The 20,546-nt window shown below is 33.1% G+C and overlaps 1 protein-coding gene across 2 annotated transcripts in view; it reads left to right on the top strand.

Moving 5' to 3' along the window:
- Positions 1 to 20,546, top strand: part of CENPC (centromere protein C) — a 78,168-nt gene that overhangs the window by 10,509 nt on the left and 47,113 nt on the right. For both annotated transcript variants that reach the window (XM_072940815.1, XM_006217843.4), the window contains exons 5-8: positions 2,338 to 2,443; positions 9,125 to 9,410; positions 10,192 to 10,407; positions 13,422 to 14,032. In XM_072940815.1, the coding sequence (XP_072796916.1) occupies positions 2,338 to 2,443; positions 9,125 to 9,410; positions 10,192 to 10,407; positions 13,422 to 14,032 (1,219 nt within the window). The remainder of the gene's footprint in view (positions 1 to 2,337; positions 2,444 to 9,124; positions 9,411 to 10,191; positions 10,408 to 13,421; positions 14,033 to 20,546) is intronic.

Genomic DNA, 20,546 nt, shown 5'->3' with positions numbered 1-20,546 from the left:
AGAGCCTTTGGTCAGATGTACAGTGATCCTTAGTGGTCTCCTCACTTTTAAGAGTGTAAAACTAAAATGGTGATTGGAAACTCTACTTTCATAGTTAGAATTTTACATTGGTAGATTTTGCTGTGGTGTGATCTGTCTGGATCATGTCATTGTGGATGTCCAGATGCTAATATCTATAGGTTTTTTTCTTTTGGCTTGATAAGTTTTTCTGACAAAAAAATCTCTCCTGCTTGGGGGATCTGATTCTAACTACAGGTGTTCTCAGCCAGATGGGGCAAGAGGGGAGAGGTGCAATTTGAATACTTCCACTTAATATCTCTGTTTTCAGTGTGTTCTTATCTTGAACTGTGTCTCATGTCACTGAGCTCAGAGTCTCTCTGATTTGAAACTCAAGACAGTAAACATCTAATCTTCTGTTAGAGTTGGGAGAGGAGGGACTCCGTGACTGACTGCTTCCTATACATATTTTTAACAACTCTTCTCTTTGCAGGCCATACCTGGATCCCCTTTTTCACAGGTGCCTTGTACCTTGATCTTACGGGTTTTTCCATAAACATAAATCTGTGTGCTTCTGGGCTTTCTCCGTTGCTAGCATATTTATGCTCTTTCTGTGCTGGTTAGTTGCTGCTGATCTGCTTTCCAACCTCAGAAAGTTTATTGACATCTCTCGTCTACACTTTTTTTTCTCTTCATCCTTCTGGGTTTACACATGTTAAAAAATCCTTAGTGATGTCTCAGGAAGGAGCAGAATATTGTGAAAACTTACTTTTGTTACTTTTGTCATTGAGTTCCATAGTGTATCCACTGCTAGCAGTGTAGTGGCTCCATTATTTATGTATTCCCCTGTTGGCAGATTTTTAAGTTGTTTTCTCTCTATATCACAGTGATATAGTGAACACTTTTGTTTATACCTCCTTGTATACATGTTGTAAACTGAATTTCTCTAGGATATGCACATTTGAACTGCACTTATTAAATATTGTCAATTTTTTCTGCAAAATTGTTCACTTGTTTTTTTTCCTGCCTGCCGTGTATTGAGATTTCTCTTTTCTATATTTTTAAAATTTATAACTATGTATTTCAGATTTTCAAAAGAAAATATATATGTACATAAGGTATTAAAAATAACAAATAAAAACCCATGTGACCATTCCTTAGTGTAAAAAATAACCAAAACCTTTGAAGCATCTATGTGCCCCTTTTTGATCCTATTCTTTTACCTCTCCTCCCTGTGTAGAGGTAACCACTGTCTTAAATTTCATGTTCATCATTCTCATCCTTTGTTTTATAGTTTTACCACATATGGATGTGTGCTGACATTTATGTCAGCATTTCTTCCACTATTTATGACAGAGGTCCTACTGCCGTCCATCCACATGTTGTGTGCTTCACTAGATGGAACTCTTGAGTCTCTCTGCATGTCGTTAGGTGTACTCATGACTAAGATGTATTATAGGCATACAGTCAGGATACAAAGCCACTTCAGTTAGAGAAAAAGATGCATCAGGCAGAGTCTGGAGGAATCCATGCCAGGCTTCCTATGTTCTCTAGAGGGGCCACAAAGAATATACTCATTGCATCCACCAGTGAAATGCCATAAAACATGTACAGTCTTTCTACTCTGGGAAGCCTTTTGAGACTTGGCCCATTTTATTGGGGGCTGGTTAAATATAACCCTCTGCTCACCAAAGTTCTGTATTCCCTGAGGGGAAAAAAAAGCAGGTGTTTACCATAAATCCCATTGTTTATACAGACAGGCTGGCATAGCAGGTACAACCTTACCAGTTGATAATGGAGGAAATATTTTGAAAGCCAGGTCCCTAGGTGCCAGCCAAAGACTAGTCCTGTAAGCAGGTTTTTAAGTGATCAGGCCTGCTACATTAACACTTCTTCTGCATAGAATGAATCTCTAAATACTATATATGTGTGTATATATATAGTTCTTCATGTTTTTGTGTCTGTTCTGAGCTTTACATAAATGAAATTATATACTTCTGCAACTTGTTTGTTGTTTAGCTGAATCATTCATATTGCTGTAGTTTATTCATTTCATTGTTGTATTTGTAATTTTATGTTATATGACTATACCATAATTTATCCAATCTTCTGTCAGAATAGGTTTTTAAAAGCTATTAGAATAATGTTTTTATGATAGCTTATATGAAATTTCAGTGTTACTAAATAATGTGAAATTGTTTTCTAAGTAGTTATTTAAGCTTGCATCTTTACCAGCTGATCTGTTGCTTTTAAATACTTTTTTTTTTAGTTTAAAAGCAAATGTGTTTTATCAGAATTGGTAATTTAATAGAACAGATCTAATGTTGTATCTCTTTTTAGACTCAGTGCCAGAAATCACATTCAAAGTCAGACCCAGTTTCTTCAAGAAAGAATGAAGCTTCCCTGCAGTTAATTATAGAACCAAGTGAAGTTGTCAACAAATCAGGTTTGTAGCACCTCCATGGGTGATATTTGCCTACATATATTTAGAAAGGTAGAAATGCTGAAGGTAGCATGTATGCTGGCTTGAGTGACAAGGTCAGGGTCAGCCTGGGCAGAATTGTGAATGGATGAAGTTATTTTTGATTCCCTTTCACATCCATGGTCAGTGTTTTTTTTTGTTTTTTTGGTTTTTTTAGACATAAGTAATAAGTTTTATCTCACTATTATCTCTTTCTTTGTTTTAGTGGTAGGAACGTTGCTTATTAGGATGTAGTGAGAGACATTAACTAATAATTATTACAGAGATCATAGCTTCAGGAGTTTTCAAATAGATTTCTTTTTTCTGTTTTATTTTTTTTCCAGAACAACAATAAATATTTATTGTCTCATACAGTTTCTGTGGGTCAGGAATTTAGAAGCAGCTTTAGTTAGATGGTTCTGGCTTGTAATCTCTTACGAGGTGGTAGTCAAGATGTTGGCCAGGGTTGCAGTCATCCGAAGGCTTGACTGGGCCTAAGGCTATATTTCCAGGATGTCTCTCTCATGTGGGGCTGGTTGCTGGCAGGAAGCCTTTCTTTCCTCCCAGGTGGGCCTCTCCAGTGGCTTCTCGAGCAGTTTTTTTTTTTTTTAAACTGAAGTATAATTGATATAACATTATATTAGTTTCAGTAATACAACATAAATGATTTGATAGTTGCATATATGTGGTCAGTATTCTTTTTCTCTCTTCTCCATTTTGTTCAGTTTCTTTTAGTCAGTTATATGTGCTGCTCCTTTTTAAAGTTTTATTTGCATTTTTTTCAAATTAGAAAAGTCCTTCATTTGAGGTAAGAGTCAAAGATTTAAAAGAAAAAGATACTTATCATTACTGTCCTCATCCTGCTGAGATAGCTTTTGAATCCTTCCATATCTTCATTGGTTCTCCTGAGTGAAAACATATATATATATATACATATATATATATATATTAATAAATATAAATGTGTATGTACATGTGCACGCTTTCAGAAGAGACTTTCCCAATTTTCTTTTATATCAGCAGTGTAAGAATCTTACCTTCTAGGCTATTTATGATTCTACTTTTTTGCCAGTTTGATCAGTATTAAATGATCTCATTGTTACTTTAGTGTCTGTTTCTGTGATTATCACTGAGTTTGAACACCTTTTTATAAGTTTACATCTTAGATTTTCATCTTAACATCTTTTTTTCTTTTTAATTTAAATTTTCAATCCATCTGGAATGTGTTTTGGTATATAATGTGACATAATATTATAATTTAATTTTTTTTCCAGGTGGTCAGTTGTGCCAGGTCTATTTATTAATTAAATAATTCATTCTCTTTGAATGTGCTACTTTCATCATGTATTAAATCTCACATATCATTCAATATACTTTTGAATTTTGTTTTATTTCTTTATTCTTGATGTCAACACAATACTGCTTTACTAGTAGTTTTATAATATGTGCTGATATAAAGGTATTGATATTCACTATTCTTTCATTCTCAGACCTTTTTTCTTCTTATAAACTTTCAGTTTTATCTAATTTCTGATAAAATTTTACTGGGGTTTTAACTAAAAAATTACATTTAATTTGTGTAGTAATTTTGTGAAAATTGATCTTTTTGTGTTATTTAAGTTTTCTACATAAGAACATATACTTATGTATTTATGTCCTTCAAAAGTGTATGAAGGGCACTATCAATAGCATGAAAGGATAACCCACAGAATGGGGGAAAATATTTGCATATAGTATACCTAATAAGAGCTTTATATCCAGAATATATAAAAAATTCCAGCAATTCAACAACAACAAAAGTAAACAACCCAGTTAAAAAGGGGACAAAGGACTTGAGTAGACATTTCTCCAATTGGCCAATGAATGTGAAACAGTGGGTTAAATCCATTTTATTTGCCTTCACTAATTGAGGTCATTTAAGTCCTCCAAGTGACATGTAGCCTGAATAACAAGATGTTTGCCTGAGTTGTTTTTTAGGAAGGTGAGATCAGCTGCATTTAGTTTGAGCTGAGCTGGTTAAGACTATATAGGACCACTGGCCCTTCAGCTGGACGGGCTTGAAGGTCCACTTGGTGACCATTTGACCATTTATTAGAGTCCTGCGCAGAATGATGATTATTGCAACTTCTTTTTAATTAACTTTCCCCAGGCTCCCCACACTTTAGTCTCCCAGCTTGGCTGTCTTGTTAGTAAATCTCTTTGCTGCAAAACTCGGTGTCTTAGCATTTTGACTTGCTATGTGACTGACAAGTGGTTAGCAACTGCATGAAGAGTTGTTTAGCATATTAGTCAACAGAGAGAGTGCAAGAGAAGTGCAAATCAAAACCCCAGTGAGATAATGCCTTGTACATATTAGGATGGCTGTTATTTTTTTTAAAAACGAAAATAACAAATGTTGACAAGGATGTGAATAAATTGTGCATTGCTGAATGTGCAGCCACAGTGGAAACAGTTTGGTGGTTCCTCAGGAAACTAAATATGAAGTAGCATTTCTACTTCTAGGTGTATATTCAAAAAAATTGAAAATAGGGACTCAAACAGACACTTGTACCCTAGTGTTCGTAACAGTATTATTCACAATACTTGAAAGGTGGAAACAACCAAAGTGTACCATTTACAAGTGAATGGACAAGCAATGTGGTACATGTGTGGAGTGGAATATTATTCAGCCATGAAAGAATGAAATTCTGATATATGCTGCAACATGGAAGAACCTTAGAATCATTGTGCTTGAGAAATATATTCATTTAGTGACATAAATTTCCCTACCTACTGTTGTAGCTGCATCCCACAGACTTTGATATGTTGTGTGTTCTGTTCATTTTTATTTCTGTGTATTTTTTAACAATCCTTTGAGACTTTCTCTATAACCCATTGATTATTTTGGAGTGTGTTAATCAAAGTGTTTAAGGTTTTTCCCTTAGTGATTTCTTGATTTCTTTATGGCATAGCATATGCTATGTGATTTCAATCCTTTTAAATTTGTGAAGGTTTATTTTATCTTTATGAATATTTCATGGGCACTTAAAAATATGTATTTTGTTGTTGAGTGTAGTTGACCATGAATATCAATTATGGTGTATTACTAATTTTTACATTGTTAGATGTAATTTGCTAAACTTTTGTTGAGAATTTTTTTCATCTAAGTTAATGAGAGAGAGTGATTTGTAGTTTTCTTTTTTATGCTCTATTTGTGTGGTTTTAGTATTAAGGTAATGCTCATCAACCTTATAAAATGAGTTAGAAATTATTCCCCCTTCTAATTTCTGAAAGGGATTATATAAAATTGGTTTTAATTCTTTAAATTTTTGGTATAATGTTTCTCAGTGATACTCTCTGGTCTGTGGGATTTCTTTTTCAAGAACTTTTAAGTTACAAATTGAATTCTTTAATAGTTACAGGACTGTTTAGGTTATTTATTTAATCTTGGCACAATTTTGATAGTCTGTGGTTTTTGAAGAATTGATACATTTCCTCTAAGTTGTTGAGTTTATGAGCTTAAATTTGCAGCAGTATTGCCCTGTTATTTTTTTAATGGCTGCAGGATCTGTTGTGATATACCATTTTATTCCGGATATTGGTGGTTTGTGTCTTGTCTTTTTATCTTTGCTAATTTTGTTAGAGGTGTATCATTTTTATTCACTTTTTAAAAAGAGCTAGCTTCTTGTTTCAGTAGTTTTCTGTATTGTGTTCCTGTTTTCATTGATTTCTGCTCTTATTTTTTCTATTCTTGTCATTGGTTTAGTTTTATTTTGTTCTTTTTTTAAAAATTTTTGAGGTAGGATTTTTTATTTTTATACTTTGGTTTGTAATTCAGTAGTATTTTATTAATTTTGTTATTCAGATTGTTCCAGCTTTGTCTATTAGAAGCTCTTTGGCTCCTATGCCCCTTTGACAGACCCCATTTTTGTTGTTTTATTGCTATTGTTCTTGAATACTTCCTTACCATCTGGAACTACAGGATGCTCCAGGCTTATCTTACATATTTCCTGCCCCTATCATTGAATCAGCCATTTCTCCAAGGAACCAATGGTTCTTCTTACTGAAGAATGGTATTAGGAACCAAAATCTTGTTGCTAGGTGTGTTGTCACTCGTGGGGTGTTACTGCTTTAGGACAGTCTTAACTGAGAGAGCAAGAAATATTTGTGTTTATCCTAACTGGTATGTGTATACATATTTATAAATATTTTTCCATGTAACTGTATCTGTATTAAGTTAAACATGAATTTAATTTTTAAAAATTATAGTAAAATAGTATAACATAAAACTTATCATTTTAAACATTTTTAAGTGTACAGTTCTTTGGCACTAAGGACATTCACATTATTTTCTGTCACCACTAAGCATCCGCAGAACTTTTTCATCTTGCAAAGTTGACCTCTTTAAACTTCCACCCCCACCCTCCCAGCTTCTCGGAACTGTCATTCCACTTTCTGTCTCTGAATTTGACTGCTCTAAATACCTCATGCCAGTAGAACTGTAAATTTTGTCTTTTTGCAACTGGCTTATTTCACTTAGCATAATGTCCTCAAGTTTCAGCCATGTTGTAGCATGTGTCAGTATTTCCTTCCTTTTTTTGTTTTGCTTTTGTTTTTTAATGTCATATGGTTTATTTTATCATCTTTTAAAATTTTTAGATCATAATTTTTAATTGAGGTATAGTTAGTTTACTACATTGTGTCAATTTCCTTCTTTTTTAAAGCTGAATAATATTTCACTCTGTATCATATTTTGTTTTATCCATTTATCCATTGATGGACATTTAGGTAGTTTCCACCTCTTGTCTTTTGTGAATAATGCTGCTATGAACACGGGTGTACAAATACTTCTTTGCTTTTAGTTCTTTTGGATATATATGCAAAAAAAGATCATATAGTAATTGTAGTTTTAATTTTTTGAGGAACCACCAAACGTCTTCCATACTGGCTGCATCATTTTACATTCCTACTAGCAATGCACAAGGATTCCGATTTTTCTGCATCCTCACCAGTACTTGTTATTTTCTTTCTTCTTTCCTTCCGTTCTTCCTTCCTCCTTCCCTTGCTCCCTCCTTCCTTCCTTCCTTCCCTCCTTCCTTCCTTTGTAATAGCCTTTGTAATAGCCAATCTAATGAGTGCAAAGTAGTATCTTCCTGTGGTTTTTATTTGCCCATCCTTATTGTTATTGGGGAATTTTAAAATTAAAGCAGTTAGGTACCACTACACAACTTTAAGAATGGCTAAAATCCAAAAAACTGGCTCTCTTTTGTAGCTCCTATTTCTTTGAGAGTGTCTGTGTTTTTATTTGTTTCAAGAAAATTGAATGTTAAGATATTTTTATGGTGGTTACTTTAAATAAATTTTTGTTAAATAATTCCAGCAACTGATTCATCTTGTCCATTTTTGCTTCCATTGATCATGTATTCTTGTTCAGGTTCTGTTTTTTTTTCGGTTTTTTGGTGTGATGAGTCATTTTGATTACAGCCTCGACATTTAGCTTATAATGTTAAGGGACTATTGTATTTCAGTCTTTCGTTATAGCACATAGTAGCCCTGTTTTGGTTTAATGTGTAGGTTCTTACCTACTTTTGTCCTAACAGTGGTATTTTGGTTTGTTTCATTTTCTGATGCTACAGGGAATTCACCAATATTGTCTGTTGTTGCTTAAGGCTTCAGGTTAGCAAATGTACCTTCTTCCTTCCAGCTTTCAGAATTCTGTTGTTGTTGTTTGTTTTAGTTGTATTTAAAGGGAAAAGCAGGAAGAAGTGAGTCTATATCATTTTGTTCCAGAACCAAAAGCCCTTTTTTGGCTGTATTTTAAATTTTTGATCTTTGCTTTTTAAGAGTATGAATCAGTATGAGAATGAGTTACTACTCAGCCATTCTACTTTTTCTTTGATATTTGAAGGTTGAGGGTTAAAAAATATATATATTCTCTTTATATAGCTATAAGGATATATCTATCTATATATTCTCTTTATATGTATATATAAAGATATATCTATATATGCATCTGTTCTGTGTATGTGTAAGTATAAAATTGTGCTCATCTAGCTGCCCTAGTTTACCTGACTCTTAACCTAAAGATTGAATCTCATAATTTCTCTAGGATTACTTCATTATTTTAGCATATATAGATTGATTCAAATCTTAAAAATGTTTTTTTTTACTTATTGTGGTAAGAACATTTCACATGAAATTTACCCTCTCAACAAATTTTTAAGTGTACAGTAGAGTTTCATCATCTATAGGCACAACATTGTACAGTAGATCACAAAAACTTAATCTTGTATAACTGAGACTTTATAGCCGTTAATTAGCAACTCCTTATTTCTCCCTCCTTCCAGCCTTTGGCAGCCACTATTCTAGTCTTTCCTTCCATGAGTTTGACTATATTAAAATCTTGAATAAATTTACTATGTTAATGAAATTGTGAATTTTCTATGTTTGAGGATTTTAGTCATTTCAAAACTATGGAACATGGACCAAATACACCTTTCAGTTAATTAATTCCATTAATTATAACTTCTAAAGTACTTACGCATTTTAATCATAGATCTTTGATTATAAATTTAATGACCTGTGGTCTTTTGGAAGCTTTCTAATTGTTGCTGAATTTTAAAAAGCACATTCGGTTCTAATATTATTATTTACAGAGTTTTTAATATCTTCATAATTTTCTTCTAGTTCAGGCCCATGAGGTTCATCAGAAAATTTTGGCAACTGATGTTCATCCTAAAACTACATCTGACTCAAGAAAAATGTCAAATAAAAAACTAAAAGATCATCACAATGAAGCTGATGAGGAATTTTACTTATCTATTGGTTCACCTTCTGGTCTTTTGGATGCAAAAGCACCTTTATTGCAAGAGGCTGTTCCGTCTGCTGCCCAAAAGAGAGAGACCTACACGTCTGAAAATTCAGTAAATATGCTGCCTTCAAGCACAGAGATTTCTCATAAAACCAAAAAAAGGTGAATTTTTATTTATTTAAAAAGTATCAATCTTACTGTAAAAATTTTACCTTTTATATTAAAAAGTGAGTAATTTAGGTTTATATATATGTGTGTGTATTTTTTTTTTTTCTTTTTAGTGGAGGTACTGGGGATTGAACCCAGGACCTTGTGCATGCTAAATATGCACTCTACCACCGAGCTGTACCCTCCCCTCTTAAGATTTTGCTATTCAAAGTGTGATCTGTGGCTCAGAATCAAGAGCAATGGCATTATCTAGAAGCCAGTTAGACATCTTTAATTCTTTTTTCTTCTTTTTTATTTTAATCTATTTATTTAGTGAAAGTATTGGGGATTGAACTCAGGACCTTGTGCAGCTTTGCCATTGAGCTATGCCTGTTTGAAATGTGGAGTCTCAAATCCTATGCTAGACCTACTGAATCAGAATCTACATTTTAATAAGATTCTCCATATGATTCAAATTCATGTTAAATGATTCAAATTCATATTAAATTTTTGAGAACTAGTGCTCTAAGTTTTATGTATATATATATCTTTGTTACATGATTTAACCATTCTTTTTCTCTTATTTTTTTCTATTGACAAATACAAAATTTATTTTTTCTGAGCAATTTACAGTGTGTATTTTGTATAAGAGAAACACATTAGCATTTACAAATTTTGAATAACGGCCTGTTGGAAAATTCTTTAAATGGTTGTAGTCACTGTAAGAGAATTCAGGAAAACTCTTAACTCAGCAAGTGGTGGGAACATTCAGCATGTCTTCTTTTTAACCTTTTAGGTTAAACTTTGAAGATAAGGAAGTTTTGAAGAAAGTAGACATAGCAAATACAGTATCAGAAATAGAGGATAAAATACCAGAAGGATCACAAGAGAGTAAACAGTCAGGAACATCTCAAAAAAGAATACAAGATTCAAAATATGAAAATCAACCACAAGCTAGAAAGAGTTTTTCAACAATGTTTTTAGAAACTGTAAAAAAAAAAAGTGAATCCAGGTGAGTTATTAAGATACTGTGCACATTTTTCTTTCACATTGCATGAACAATATCTAAGGTTTTTAATGCTGTTTAACTAGAAGTTAATCATAATTGACACAATTTTTAACTGAAATTGTGCCTAACCCATAAGGAGAGTGTAGTTTCATACCAGTAAATTAATCCTGAAGCCATCATCTAATGGATACTAAATTAGATGTGAAAGATAAGAAGTTTATTCAGCTTTCATTGCTTCTGCTCATCAGCAATTTCTAATATGTATGGTATCAAAGAATAAAGGCAGTATTTGGAAACAGAATTATGTCAGGGTGCCTGTATTTCACTATAAGGGTTTTAACTATTTTTTTCTATTTTTTTTGATTGTGTCAGTAAAAGGATAGTCCTAAAGTAAGTTTTAATTTGTTCCCTACTTAAAAACCTTCAGTGGTTCCATAGTGTCCATATGGTGATTATTAACTGTGGTTGTACATTAAGAGTTAACTAGAATTCATGGCAGCTAAGGTTGAGAACCGCTGGTCTATAGAATAAACATCAGACTTGTCAGCTGGTATTTAAGGCCTTCACTGTCACTACTGAACTGTTTCGACCAACTTGGTTACATACTTGGAGTTGTCCCGGCTTTGGCACACCTTTTTCCCTTGTTGTATGCCAATCTGTATTTTCTTCCAAGGGCCGTGGTAGGCTTCTGAATTTTTCCAAGTCCCACTCCAGTGTTTCTTAAAATAATTTCTTGCCTGTATTATAGTTTACCTCTTTTATGTATGTCTTTCTTAGTAAGTTAAGATACAAGCCCTTCTTTCCAGGAGTTTGGTTTCTTTTTTGTGATATCTAAAAGAATGCTAGTGAATATATTAGAAAGGTTTTATAAAAACATGATGAATGAAAATTCCTCTTTTGTTCAATCTCTTTTCCCATAGTTGACTCCTCCTCCCAACCCCCATTTCCCTCCTTCCTATCCTCCCTGTCCCTGTATGTGTGTGTGTATAACATCTGTGTATATATGTATATATATATATATATGTATATATATATATACACACACACACACATATATACATATGTGTGTGTATATATATGAACATCTTTTACTCCTTTTATGGATGTTGTCCCCACCATCAGATACAAATAGATTACACTTATGGGCTAATTATATCTATGTCCAAAAAAGTAAGTATTTAAAAAAAAATTTTTTTTTTCAAATGAGCTAGTGCATAAGTGTTTAATTTCTATAGCCAGATGTAACTACTCACTATTCCTGGTACTTTTTTGCTTCTTTGCTTTTACTTATGCTCTTTTACTGCCTTTCTTGCATTTCCTCATGACCAAATCATAGCCATCCTTTAAGATCCAACTCAAATACCACAGTCTTTCTTGATTTTTCCATCTAGCCAGAAGTCATCTTTCTGTATTCTGAATTTTAATAATGTTGTCTTGGTCCATTTGGGCTGCTATAACAGACCAACATAGTCTGGGTGTCTTACTAACAATAGAAACTTATTTCTCACAGTGCTGGAGGCTGGGAAGTCCAAGATCAAGGCTCAAGTAGATTCAGTGTCTGGTGAGGCCTGCTTCCTGGTTCAGAGATGGCTGTCTTCTTGCTGTAACCTCAGATGGCAGAAGGCAGCCAGGGGGCTCTCTGGGGTCTCTTTTAGAAAGGTAGTAATTCCATTAATGAATATTCCACCCTCATGACCTAATCACTTCCTAAAGGCCCCACCCTCAAATACCATCACTTTGGGGATTAGGTTTCAGTTTATGAATTTTGGAGGTATGTAAACATTTGATCTATAGTGTCAAGATTGTTTCCTAAGAATATCTATGGTTTGAATAACTTTGAAATTATAGAAGTCTCTTGAAGTAGAACAGAGGAGTGGATTTGGACAGTTCTTGTTGGCTGGTTTGGGAAGGCTTTATTTTTAAATACTTAATATTACTTCTTTAATATATGGAATTTATAGATATTACAAATAATATACAATAAAACAAGTATATTTATAACATTTCTTTATATTGCTTTCTTTTAGATTTTCTAGTTTTCTAAGTATATAAACTTGTAAGGCTCTACCTATTAGAAGACTATATTTCTTAGCATGTATGTATATGCATACATACTTACATTATAAAATTTACCAGGGGTTTGAGATTGAGATATTTTTATTTCATCTTTTTTTTGTATCTTAAAAAAGAGAAAAAAAAACTAGACATGGTAATCTAATTCTTCCTTTCTAGCATTTTTTCTGTTGTGTCTAAAAATAGTTATACATCCTTACTCAAGTGAAAAAGGCAAAAACAGGAGTACATATTCTAGCTTGTAACTGGGATGTGTTTATTTTTGCATATTCCACTCCAGTATGTGGTTTGCTCAAGGCTGTTGTCATAAAAAGAAAGGAAATACAAAATGAGTTCATCAGATTACCAACTTTTGAATAATTCCTTCCTTCTCTAGAAAGCTTTACCAACTAATTGGAAGAGGTGCTATGTAATCCCAGTGTTTACCTTTCTAGATACACTCCATTTATTGCTATACTCTGATTATAATATTAAAACACATATGAAAATTTCTGTGATTTATCAAACTTAAAATGAATTTTTACATAAAATAATCTATAATTTAGCAGTGTTTTCTTGGAATATTAGACTAGATGATGTCTCAGAAATAATCTTATTTTGGATGTGAAGAAATTCAGGCCTCAAGAGATATCTATACAAACACAAATGGCATACATTTTTGTACTGTCAGTCAGTGTATCTGGGCTACCTCTAGGTTTCATCTGTTTATTATATGTAATGAGTGGAGGAACATCAAATTAGTTGATATCTAGGCTTCCTTCCAGCGCTAAATTTCTGTGATCACATTAGTTTATAAATGAATGTGCTCAGGTATTATAGAAATGTAAAAGGAGGGAGTGATTTTAAAAGATAACGAGAAATGAGGAAATGTGAACTGCTCTTTAAAGCAAAGGTAAAAGCTTTACTTTTTTTGAGCTATTATTTATTATAACATTTTGTTTTAGTTCTGTTGTTAGGCATATAGCAACTGCTCCACCTCACTTATCTCCTACAAATAATACGAAGTTATTAGAAGATGAATTTATAATTGATGAATCAGATAAAAGTTTTGCCAATGAGTCTTGGATTACTATACCAAGAAAGGCTGGGCCTCTGAAACAACACACAGTATCCCCTGCTGAGAGCACTGCACCCCTTCAGAGGAAGAAGTCAAGAGAAAAACATGACAATGTATCATCTGCAACTTTCACAAGTAACAAACATTCTGGCAAAGCTCACTCAGTAGAGAAATCTCAGCCCTCTGAACAAAAAATACTGGGTAAGAGTTGTGCTTTGACGGATGAAATGGAAAATAATTGCAAATCTACAAAATATGAAATGTATCCTGAGAACGCAAAAAAATCATCTGGAAACAAAAGGACTGTAAAACAAAAACAGGGAAGAAAATTTAAGGCCAGTGTAGTTGAAGAACAAGTTGTTATGGAACAGTCTAAAGATAAAAATATAAATATATCACGTGTTGCTCAAGACAAGTTACAAAGAAATTCAGACCGAAATACAGAAGAGTGTGGAGAGAGAAGTGTTCCAATTTCCCCAAAACAGTTGCTACCTGTGGGTAAGTTTATATTAAGTATAGCTATGAATATTATTCCACCACTTTGTGTTTTTGTAATATTCCTATTTTGCTTTGGGAAGTAGGCAGAGTAAACTTAATTCTATAAAGAGCCTCAAATGCCTACAGACTCTTCTCTAGAATCTCTTTATTTTACATTGTAATTCCAATTTACAATTCCAGGTCACTTGATTTTTTTGCGTAGCTTTTAAGACAGCAGCATATATAAGGGGAGAAGTGAAAGGCAAAAGCTTAGTAAACCAGATAGTTACCAGAACACATCATATATTCTTGAGGGTTATTAAAATATAAATTGGGAAAAAGTCTCAGGTGGTGGGGCTAGTTCTTGCAGATAAAAATTCATACTCTTCTATTCCATTATTTACTCATTTATCTAATAGTCGTTAAATGTCCGGCACTGTAGTAGCCTCTGAAATTACAAAGATTACTAATGCACATTTTCATCATTAAAAAAGATCAATCTGGTGGAGTCTGTAGACCAGCATATAAATATACATCCACAGGATGATAACGGAAGCATGGAGAATAATCATATAATTAATATCTTAATAAATCTTTTTATCTTCGGTTATTATGTCATTTATCATCCCAACTAGGACACATGAGAATAGGGGAGGATGTCAGGACAGTAAGGATTGTCCCAGATGTACGTGAAGTATGGCCACCCTCCTTATGTCATCACTGTATAGTGATTGAGGTTTGTAATGATGACACTATCATGAAGAAAAGATCAATTTGTGCTGTTTGTATCACTTTGTAAGTAACAGAGAGAAAAGAGAGTTTTTACAAAAAGAATCTTCTCCAGAATAGTTAATGGAATATGAAACACTCATTTTGTTTACTTTATTATTACCTTATATGTGTGTAATATAATTTAATCCTTCTTAACAATACTATAAGATAGGAGATAACACTCAAAAGAAATTAAATATTGGTCGAGGATCTGTCCCAACGTAGAGCTCATATTTTTTCAGTTCTATCAAAAAGTTTTGAAATAAGTGAAAATATTGTTGATTCTCAAATGGAAAAACTGTTAGCTAATGGGAAAACTTTCTTGGGCAGAATTATATATTTGCCTGAAGGTTCTAAATGACTATACTCTATTGCTAATATAGAGGGGAGAGAGAGTATATTAAAGCACAATACCTAAGCTAGCTTTTATAAAATTAAATTCCTCTTTAATATAGGTTATCATTTACTCAGTTATTTTAGCTTTCATTTTATATAGTAACATAGACTTTATATCACCTGAAATAATAATAGTTTTCACACTCCACATTTTCAGACTTTGTATGTGTCTTTGTGTATTTGATAAATTCTACTTAGAATAGAAGGAAAAATGATCTATTTTGTAGTCTTCTTTTGTAAATGTCAGATATGTCCCACATTTTTTTTAATTAGAATTCTTTTTTCTTTTCCTTTCTTTTTCTTTTTGCTTCATTCTGTTTCTAATTAGCTGTTGGTTGTTTTAAGAAGATACAGCATAAATAATCCAGCTGAATGGAGAGTGATAGTTAACATTACAAGAAAGCTATTTTCTTACTAGTTCCTTAAGTAGAATATGAATTCACAAAGTTTGAAGGTACAAAATTTTGGCTTATCCATAATTTCTTAGGAAAAACATTATATCAAGGAAGTATCTTAAGTTATGAAGTTATATATATTATGTATTAAAGTTATAAAGTCTCTTAAATTATAAATGTTAAACATTTATTAAGTACCTGCTATATTTTGCACACTAATTTTTGTGTATATTAAAATTTTCTTTATCTAGATTGGTTAGTGAATATAGCATTCTAATTAGTTAACATACCAATTGTATTAATTTTCTTTTGCTGTCTTTAACAACTTACTACATACTCAGTGACTTAAAACAACACACATTTATTATCTTATATTTCCGTGAGTCAGGAGTCTTAAATGGATCTTACTGGGTTAAAATCAAGGTGTTGACAAGGTTTTTGTTCCTTTTAGGAGAGAATCTGTTTCCCTGCTTTTTCCAGCTTCTTGAAGTCACCTATGTTCCTTAAATCCTGGTTCCCCTCAAAACCAGCAGTGCCAGCCTTCTCATCTTTCAAATTTCTCCTGCCTCTTTTTCCATCATCCTGTCTCTCTCCCTCTGCCCACAGCTTTTAGGGACACTTGTAATTGTATTGGGCCATCCTGGATAATCCAGGATAATCTCCCTGTCTTAAGGGTTATAGCCTTAATCATATCTCTGAAGTCTCTTCCCATCTAAGATAGTATTTTCACAGATTTTGTGATTAGGGTGAATACATCTTTGGGAGGCCATTACTGACAACGGTATCAGTTGTCAAAGACTAAAGATGGAGATAAGTTAATTTCAAAGAAATTTTTTTACTCTGAAGATAATTTTCCTTTAATTAACAGGGCACTTGACATACTTGTAATGCCTAAACTGATGACTTAGATTGAGCAAATAGACTTTTCCACTTTTGTTGTCTCACAGATTTCTCAAACTGATCATATTGGAAACTAAATTCCTCCAAACTTGTTCCTCCTCAAGTTTTCAGTATCTTCATAAATGGAGCCATAATGAATCTATTAGCTTAAGAAAGAAATCTAATTCATCCTTAACTCCTGTTTCCTTTACCTAGCAACCCATATAAAATCAATAAGTCTTTTGACTTCTCCCTAAGTAGCTTTCAAATATATTACTTTTCTCCATTCCTCCTGCTACTCCCCTTAGCCAACTATAGAGTAGTTTATTTCTTGGATTATTGTAGCAGTTTATGCACATACCCTCTTGCTTTTGTCTCCCTCTGCAGATGTATCTTCTGGGTTGCTTTGTAATGAATTTTTTCCAGTTCCATAAACAGACCACTTTCTCAACTGTGGGCCTTTTAATACGCACTTCCTTTTGCTTAGAAAATTTTTCCTAAATTCCCTGGGTTCCCTACCAAGCTTTATACTCAGTATAAATAGCACTTTTCTTGATTAATATCCCTCAACCCTGTGTGTTCCTGAGTATGCTTCAATAGCACTCTTCATTTTACCATATAATTACTTGCTGAGTATGTCTTGTATTCTAGAGTCTAGACTGAAATCTCTATGAGAATAGGGACTGTATCTATGCTATTCCTAAAGTAGTCCCCAGATCTTAGCCTTAGTAGTTTTGTGGGTAACTAAAATATATTATCAACAGTGACAGAAATATTACTCTATTTTGGATAAATACTTTATTGTGTGTATTAAAACATGCCTCATCTTCAGAATCCTACTCCTTTACATGTAAATACATAAAATTTTCTACAGTAATCACTTATTTTTTTTCTAACTATTGCTGTGCTTATGACATATATCCCCTCAGTTTTAACTCTCTTCACATAACCAGCTGTTTCATGTATCAGTTTTGTATTCTATATATGTTCCTGTTTATTAGTTTTCTAAGTTCATTGTCATTCAGTTTCTAACCTTTCCTGATCTAGAACTAGATTCTGAAATGGTGTTCTTAATTGTTCTGTTTTTCACTTTGTATGATTCTTTTTTTCTGTAACATGGTCCAAATCTTTGATAATAGCATTTTCCCTTGAATTCTTTTGCCCTAAATCATTGTTCACATTGTTTTTTTTCTGTTTTTTTTTAAATCGATTCATGAACATGGATAGTAACCTCTGTCATCCTGAGTCCCTTTCATTTGTTAGAGCAGTTTCTGAGGATATTTTTGACAAACATAAGGGAAGAAAAAAAGGGAACAAACAGAAGAAAAGGAGTTGGAGAAGAGAGATGAGGGTGGAGATGTAGGGGGCAGAAAAATGCTACTTGTCAGTGAAGATTCTTGCTGTTGTACAGGTACTTACTTAAACTACTGCTTAGTGGCAGACATGTTCAAAGTTCTTATCCTTGCTTTAGTGTTTTATAAATTTGACTCTTTATTATCTTCTATATCCATTCCCTAAAAGATCTTACTTACTGTCAGATTTATGCTTTGTAGTGACTCTTTAAGTGTCTCCCATTCTCACCACTTCCAAAATATTGGTTGATACTGTTATTAAGCACAATATTGGTAAAGTAGATTATATTTTCTTTTTCTCAAGGTTTTTGTACCTGGCTCAGTATAATTAAGGCTAATATTCTTCTTTTACTCTTTTTATAAGCATGAATTAGTTCTCTTTATCAGCATGAATCAGTTCTCTTTATCCCAAATTTAAAGTATTGACAAATCCTATAACTTATTCTCAAAATAGAGTCAGAGAGTGATGCTGCTTTATGGGATCTTGACAGAATTTGCTTCATTTCATTCTCTGTCCCTTTACTCCCCAATCAAATTTAACTGGGAGAATGACTAAGCACTTAGAACAGTGCTTTTCATACTTGCATGTGCTTTTGGATTCTCTTGAGAGTCTTGTTAAAATACTGATAAATAAGCTGATTAAGTATGTCTGGAGTGAGATCCAAGATCTGTATTTCTAAACATTCTATCCCAGGTGATGCTGATATAACTGGTTTGTGAACCACATTTTGGGTGTCACAATTTAGATGAGCATCTAAAATAGCTTATGCTAGGTAGCAATTTTGCTGTTATCATTGCCTAGTGAAATACAGGCTTCACCCTAAATTCATTATTTTGATGATTTTTTATTGAGAGCCTGTGCACCATACACAATATTATATGCTGTAGGTAATAAAGATGACTAAGGTGCAGTTTTCATTCTGCCTAATTAAGCACTGGTTAATACCTGATGCTGTAATATTCTGGTTCTCTGCCATGTTTCTTTGTTTGATTTACTTTTGTGTCTTCTTGATTACTTTTCCACATTTCATCTATAAATTTTGGTGACTATCTCCATATTCCCCAAGTTGATTTTCTGTCTGGATGATCTATCCATTGATTTAAATGGGATGCAAAGTTCCCTATATTACTGTTACTGTCAGTTTCTTCCTTTATATCCATTAATATTTCCTTTACATATTTAGGTGCACCTGTGTTGGATGCATATATATTTACAGTTGGTATGTCTTCTTGGATTGACCTCTTGATCATTATATAATGTTCTTTGTTTCTTGTTACAGTTTTTGTTTTAGAGTCTATTTTGTCTGAAATAAGTATTGCTACCCCAGCTTTCTTTTGATTTCCATTTGCATGGAATACCTTTTTTCTGTCCCCTCACTTTCAGTCTGTCTCTCTCTTTAGATCTGAAGTGTGAGTCTCTTGTAGGTAGCATCTGCATGGGTCTTGTTTTTGTATCTATTTAGTAACTCTGTTTCTTTTGATTGGAGCATTTAATTCATTTACATTTAGAGTAATTATTGATAGTATTTACTTACTGCATTTTGTTAATTTTTTTTTGGCTTGTTTTAGTAGATATTTTATGTTCCTTCTTTTGCTCTCTTCCCTTGTGATTTGATGACTATCTTTAGTGTTACGTTTGGATTCTTTTCTCCTTTTTGTGTGTGTACCTGTTATGGATTTTTGGCTTGTGGTTAACATGAGGTTTATGTATAGCAATCTCCCTCTCTTCCTCTCTCTCTGTACACACATACACACACACAGTTATTTTAAGTTACTGATCTCTTAAGTTTGAATGCATCTTAACAGCAGGTCATTTTCACTCCTCCTTCACCATATTTAAAAATTTTTGACATCGTGTGTGCAGTATTTATACCTTAACTACTTGAGGATGTAGATAATTTACTACTTTTGTCTTTTAACCTTTCTACTACTATTATGAGTGGTTGATCTAGTATCTTTATTGTATATTTGCCTTTATCAATGAGATTTTTCCCTTCATAATTTTTATATTCCTAATTGTGGTCTTTTCTACTTAGAGAAGTCTCTTTAACACTTGTTGTGAAGTTGATTTCATGGTGCTGAACTCTTAGCTTTTGCTTGTCTATAAAACTCATTCAAATCTGAATGATAGCCTTGCTGGATAGAATCTTAGTTGTAGCTTTTTTCCCTTTTGTAGTTTTAAATGTATTCTACTAATCTACTGTTGATTCCTTTTAACATATTTTTTATTTTAGTTATTGTATTCTTCAGTTCTGGTCCTTCTTTATATTTTCTAAGTCTTTGCTAGAAACTTCTAATTTCTCAGTGTGTTCGTTCATTCATCTTAGTTCTTTGAGCATCTTTATTAAGATCATTATCTTCAACTCTTTTTGGGTAGATTGCTTATCACCACTTCAGTTAATTTTTCTAAGGTTTTGCCTTGTTCCTTTGTTTAGAACATATTCCTCTGTCACCTCATTTTGTTAATTCTCTTTTTATTTCTGTGTGTTTGGTAGGTTGGTTACGTTTCCGATCTTGGATTAGTGGCTTTCTATAGGAGGTGTCCAGTGCACTCCCCTCTGGTCACCAGATCTGTATGCTCTAATGATACCCTCTTTGGGTTGAGTTGGCCCTTGTGTTGTAGTGACTGACTACTGTGGGTGCACTGGTAAGCATGACTTGCCCCAAGTCTCATTGGTTGTCTGGTCCTGCCTAGTATGGAGGCTGCTGGCTGCTGATGGGCGGGGCCAGGTCCTGGTATGG

The sequence above is a fragment of the Vicugna pacos genome, chromosome 2, assembly GCF_048564905.1.
Source record: "Vicugna pacos chromosome 2, VicPac4, whole genome shotgun sequence".
In the NCBI taxonomy this organism is placed as follows: Eukaryota; Metazoa; Chordata; class Mammalia; order Artiodactyla; family Camelidae; genus Vicugna; species Vicugna pacos.
This window is presented reverse-complemented; position numbering and strand designations above follow the sequence as displayed.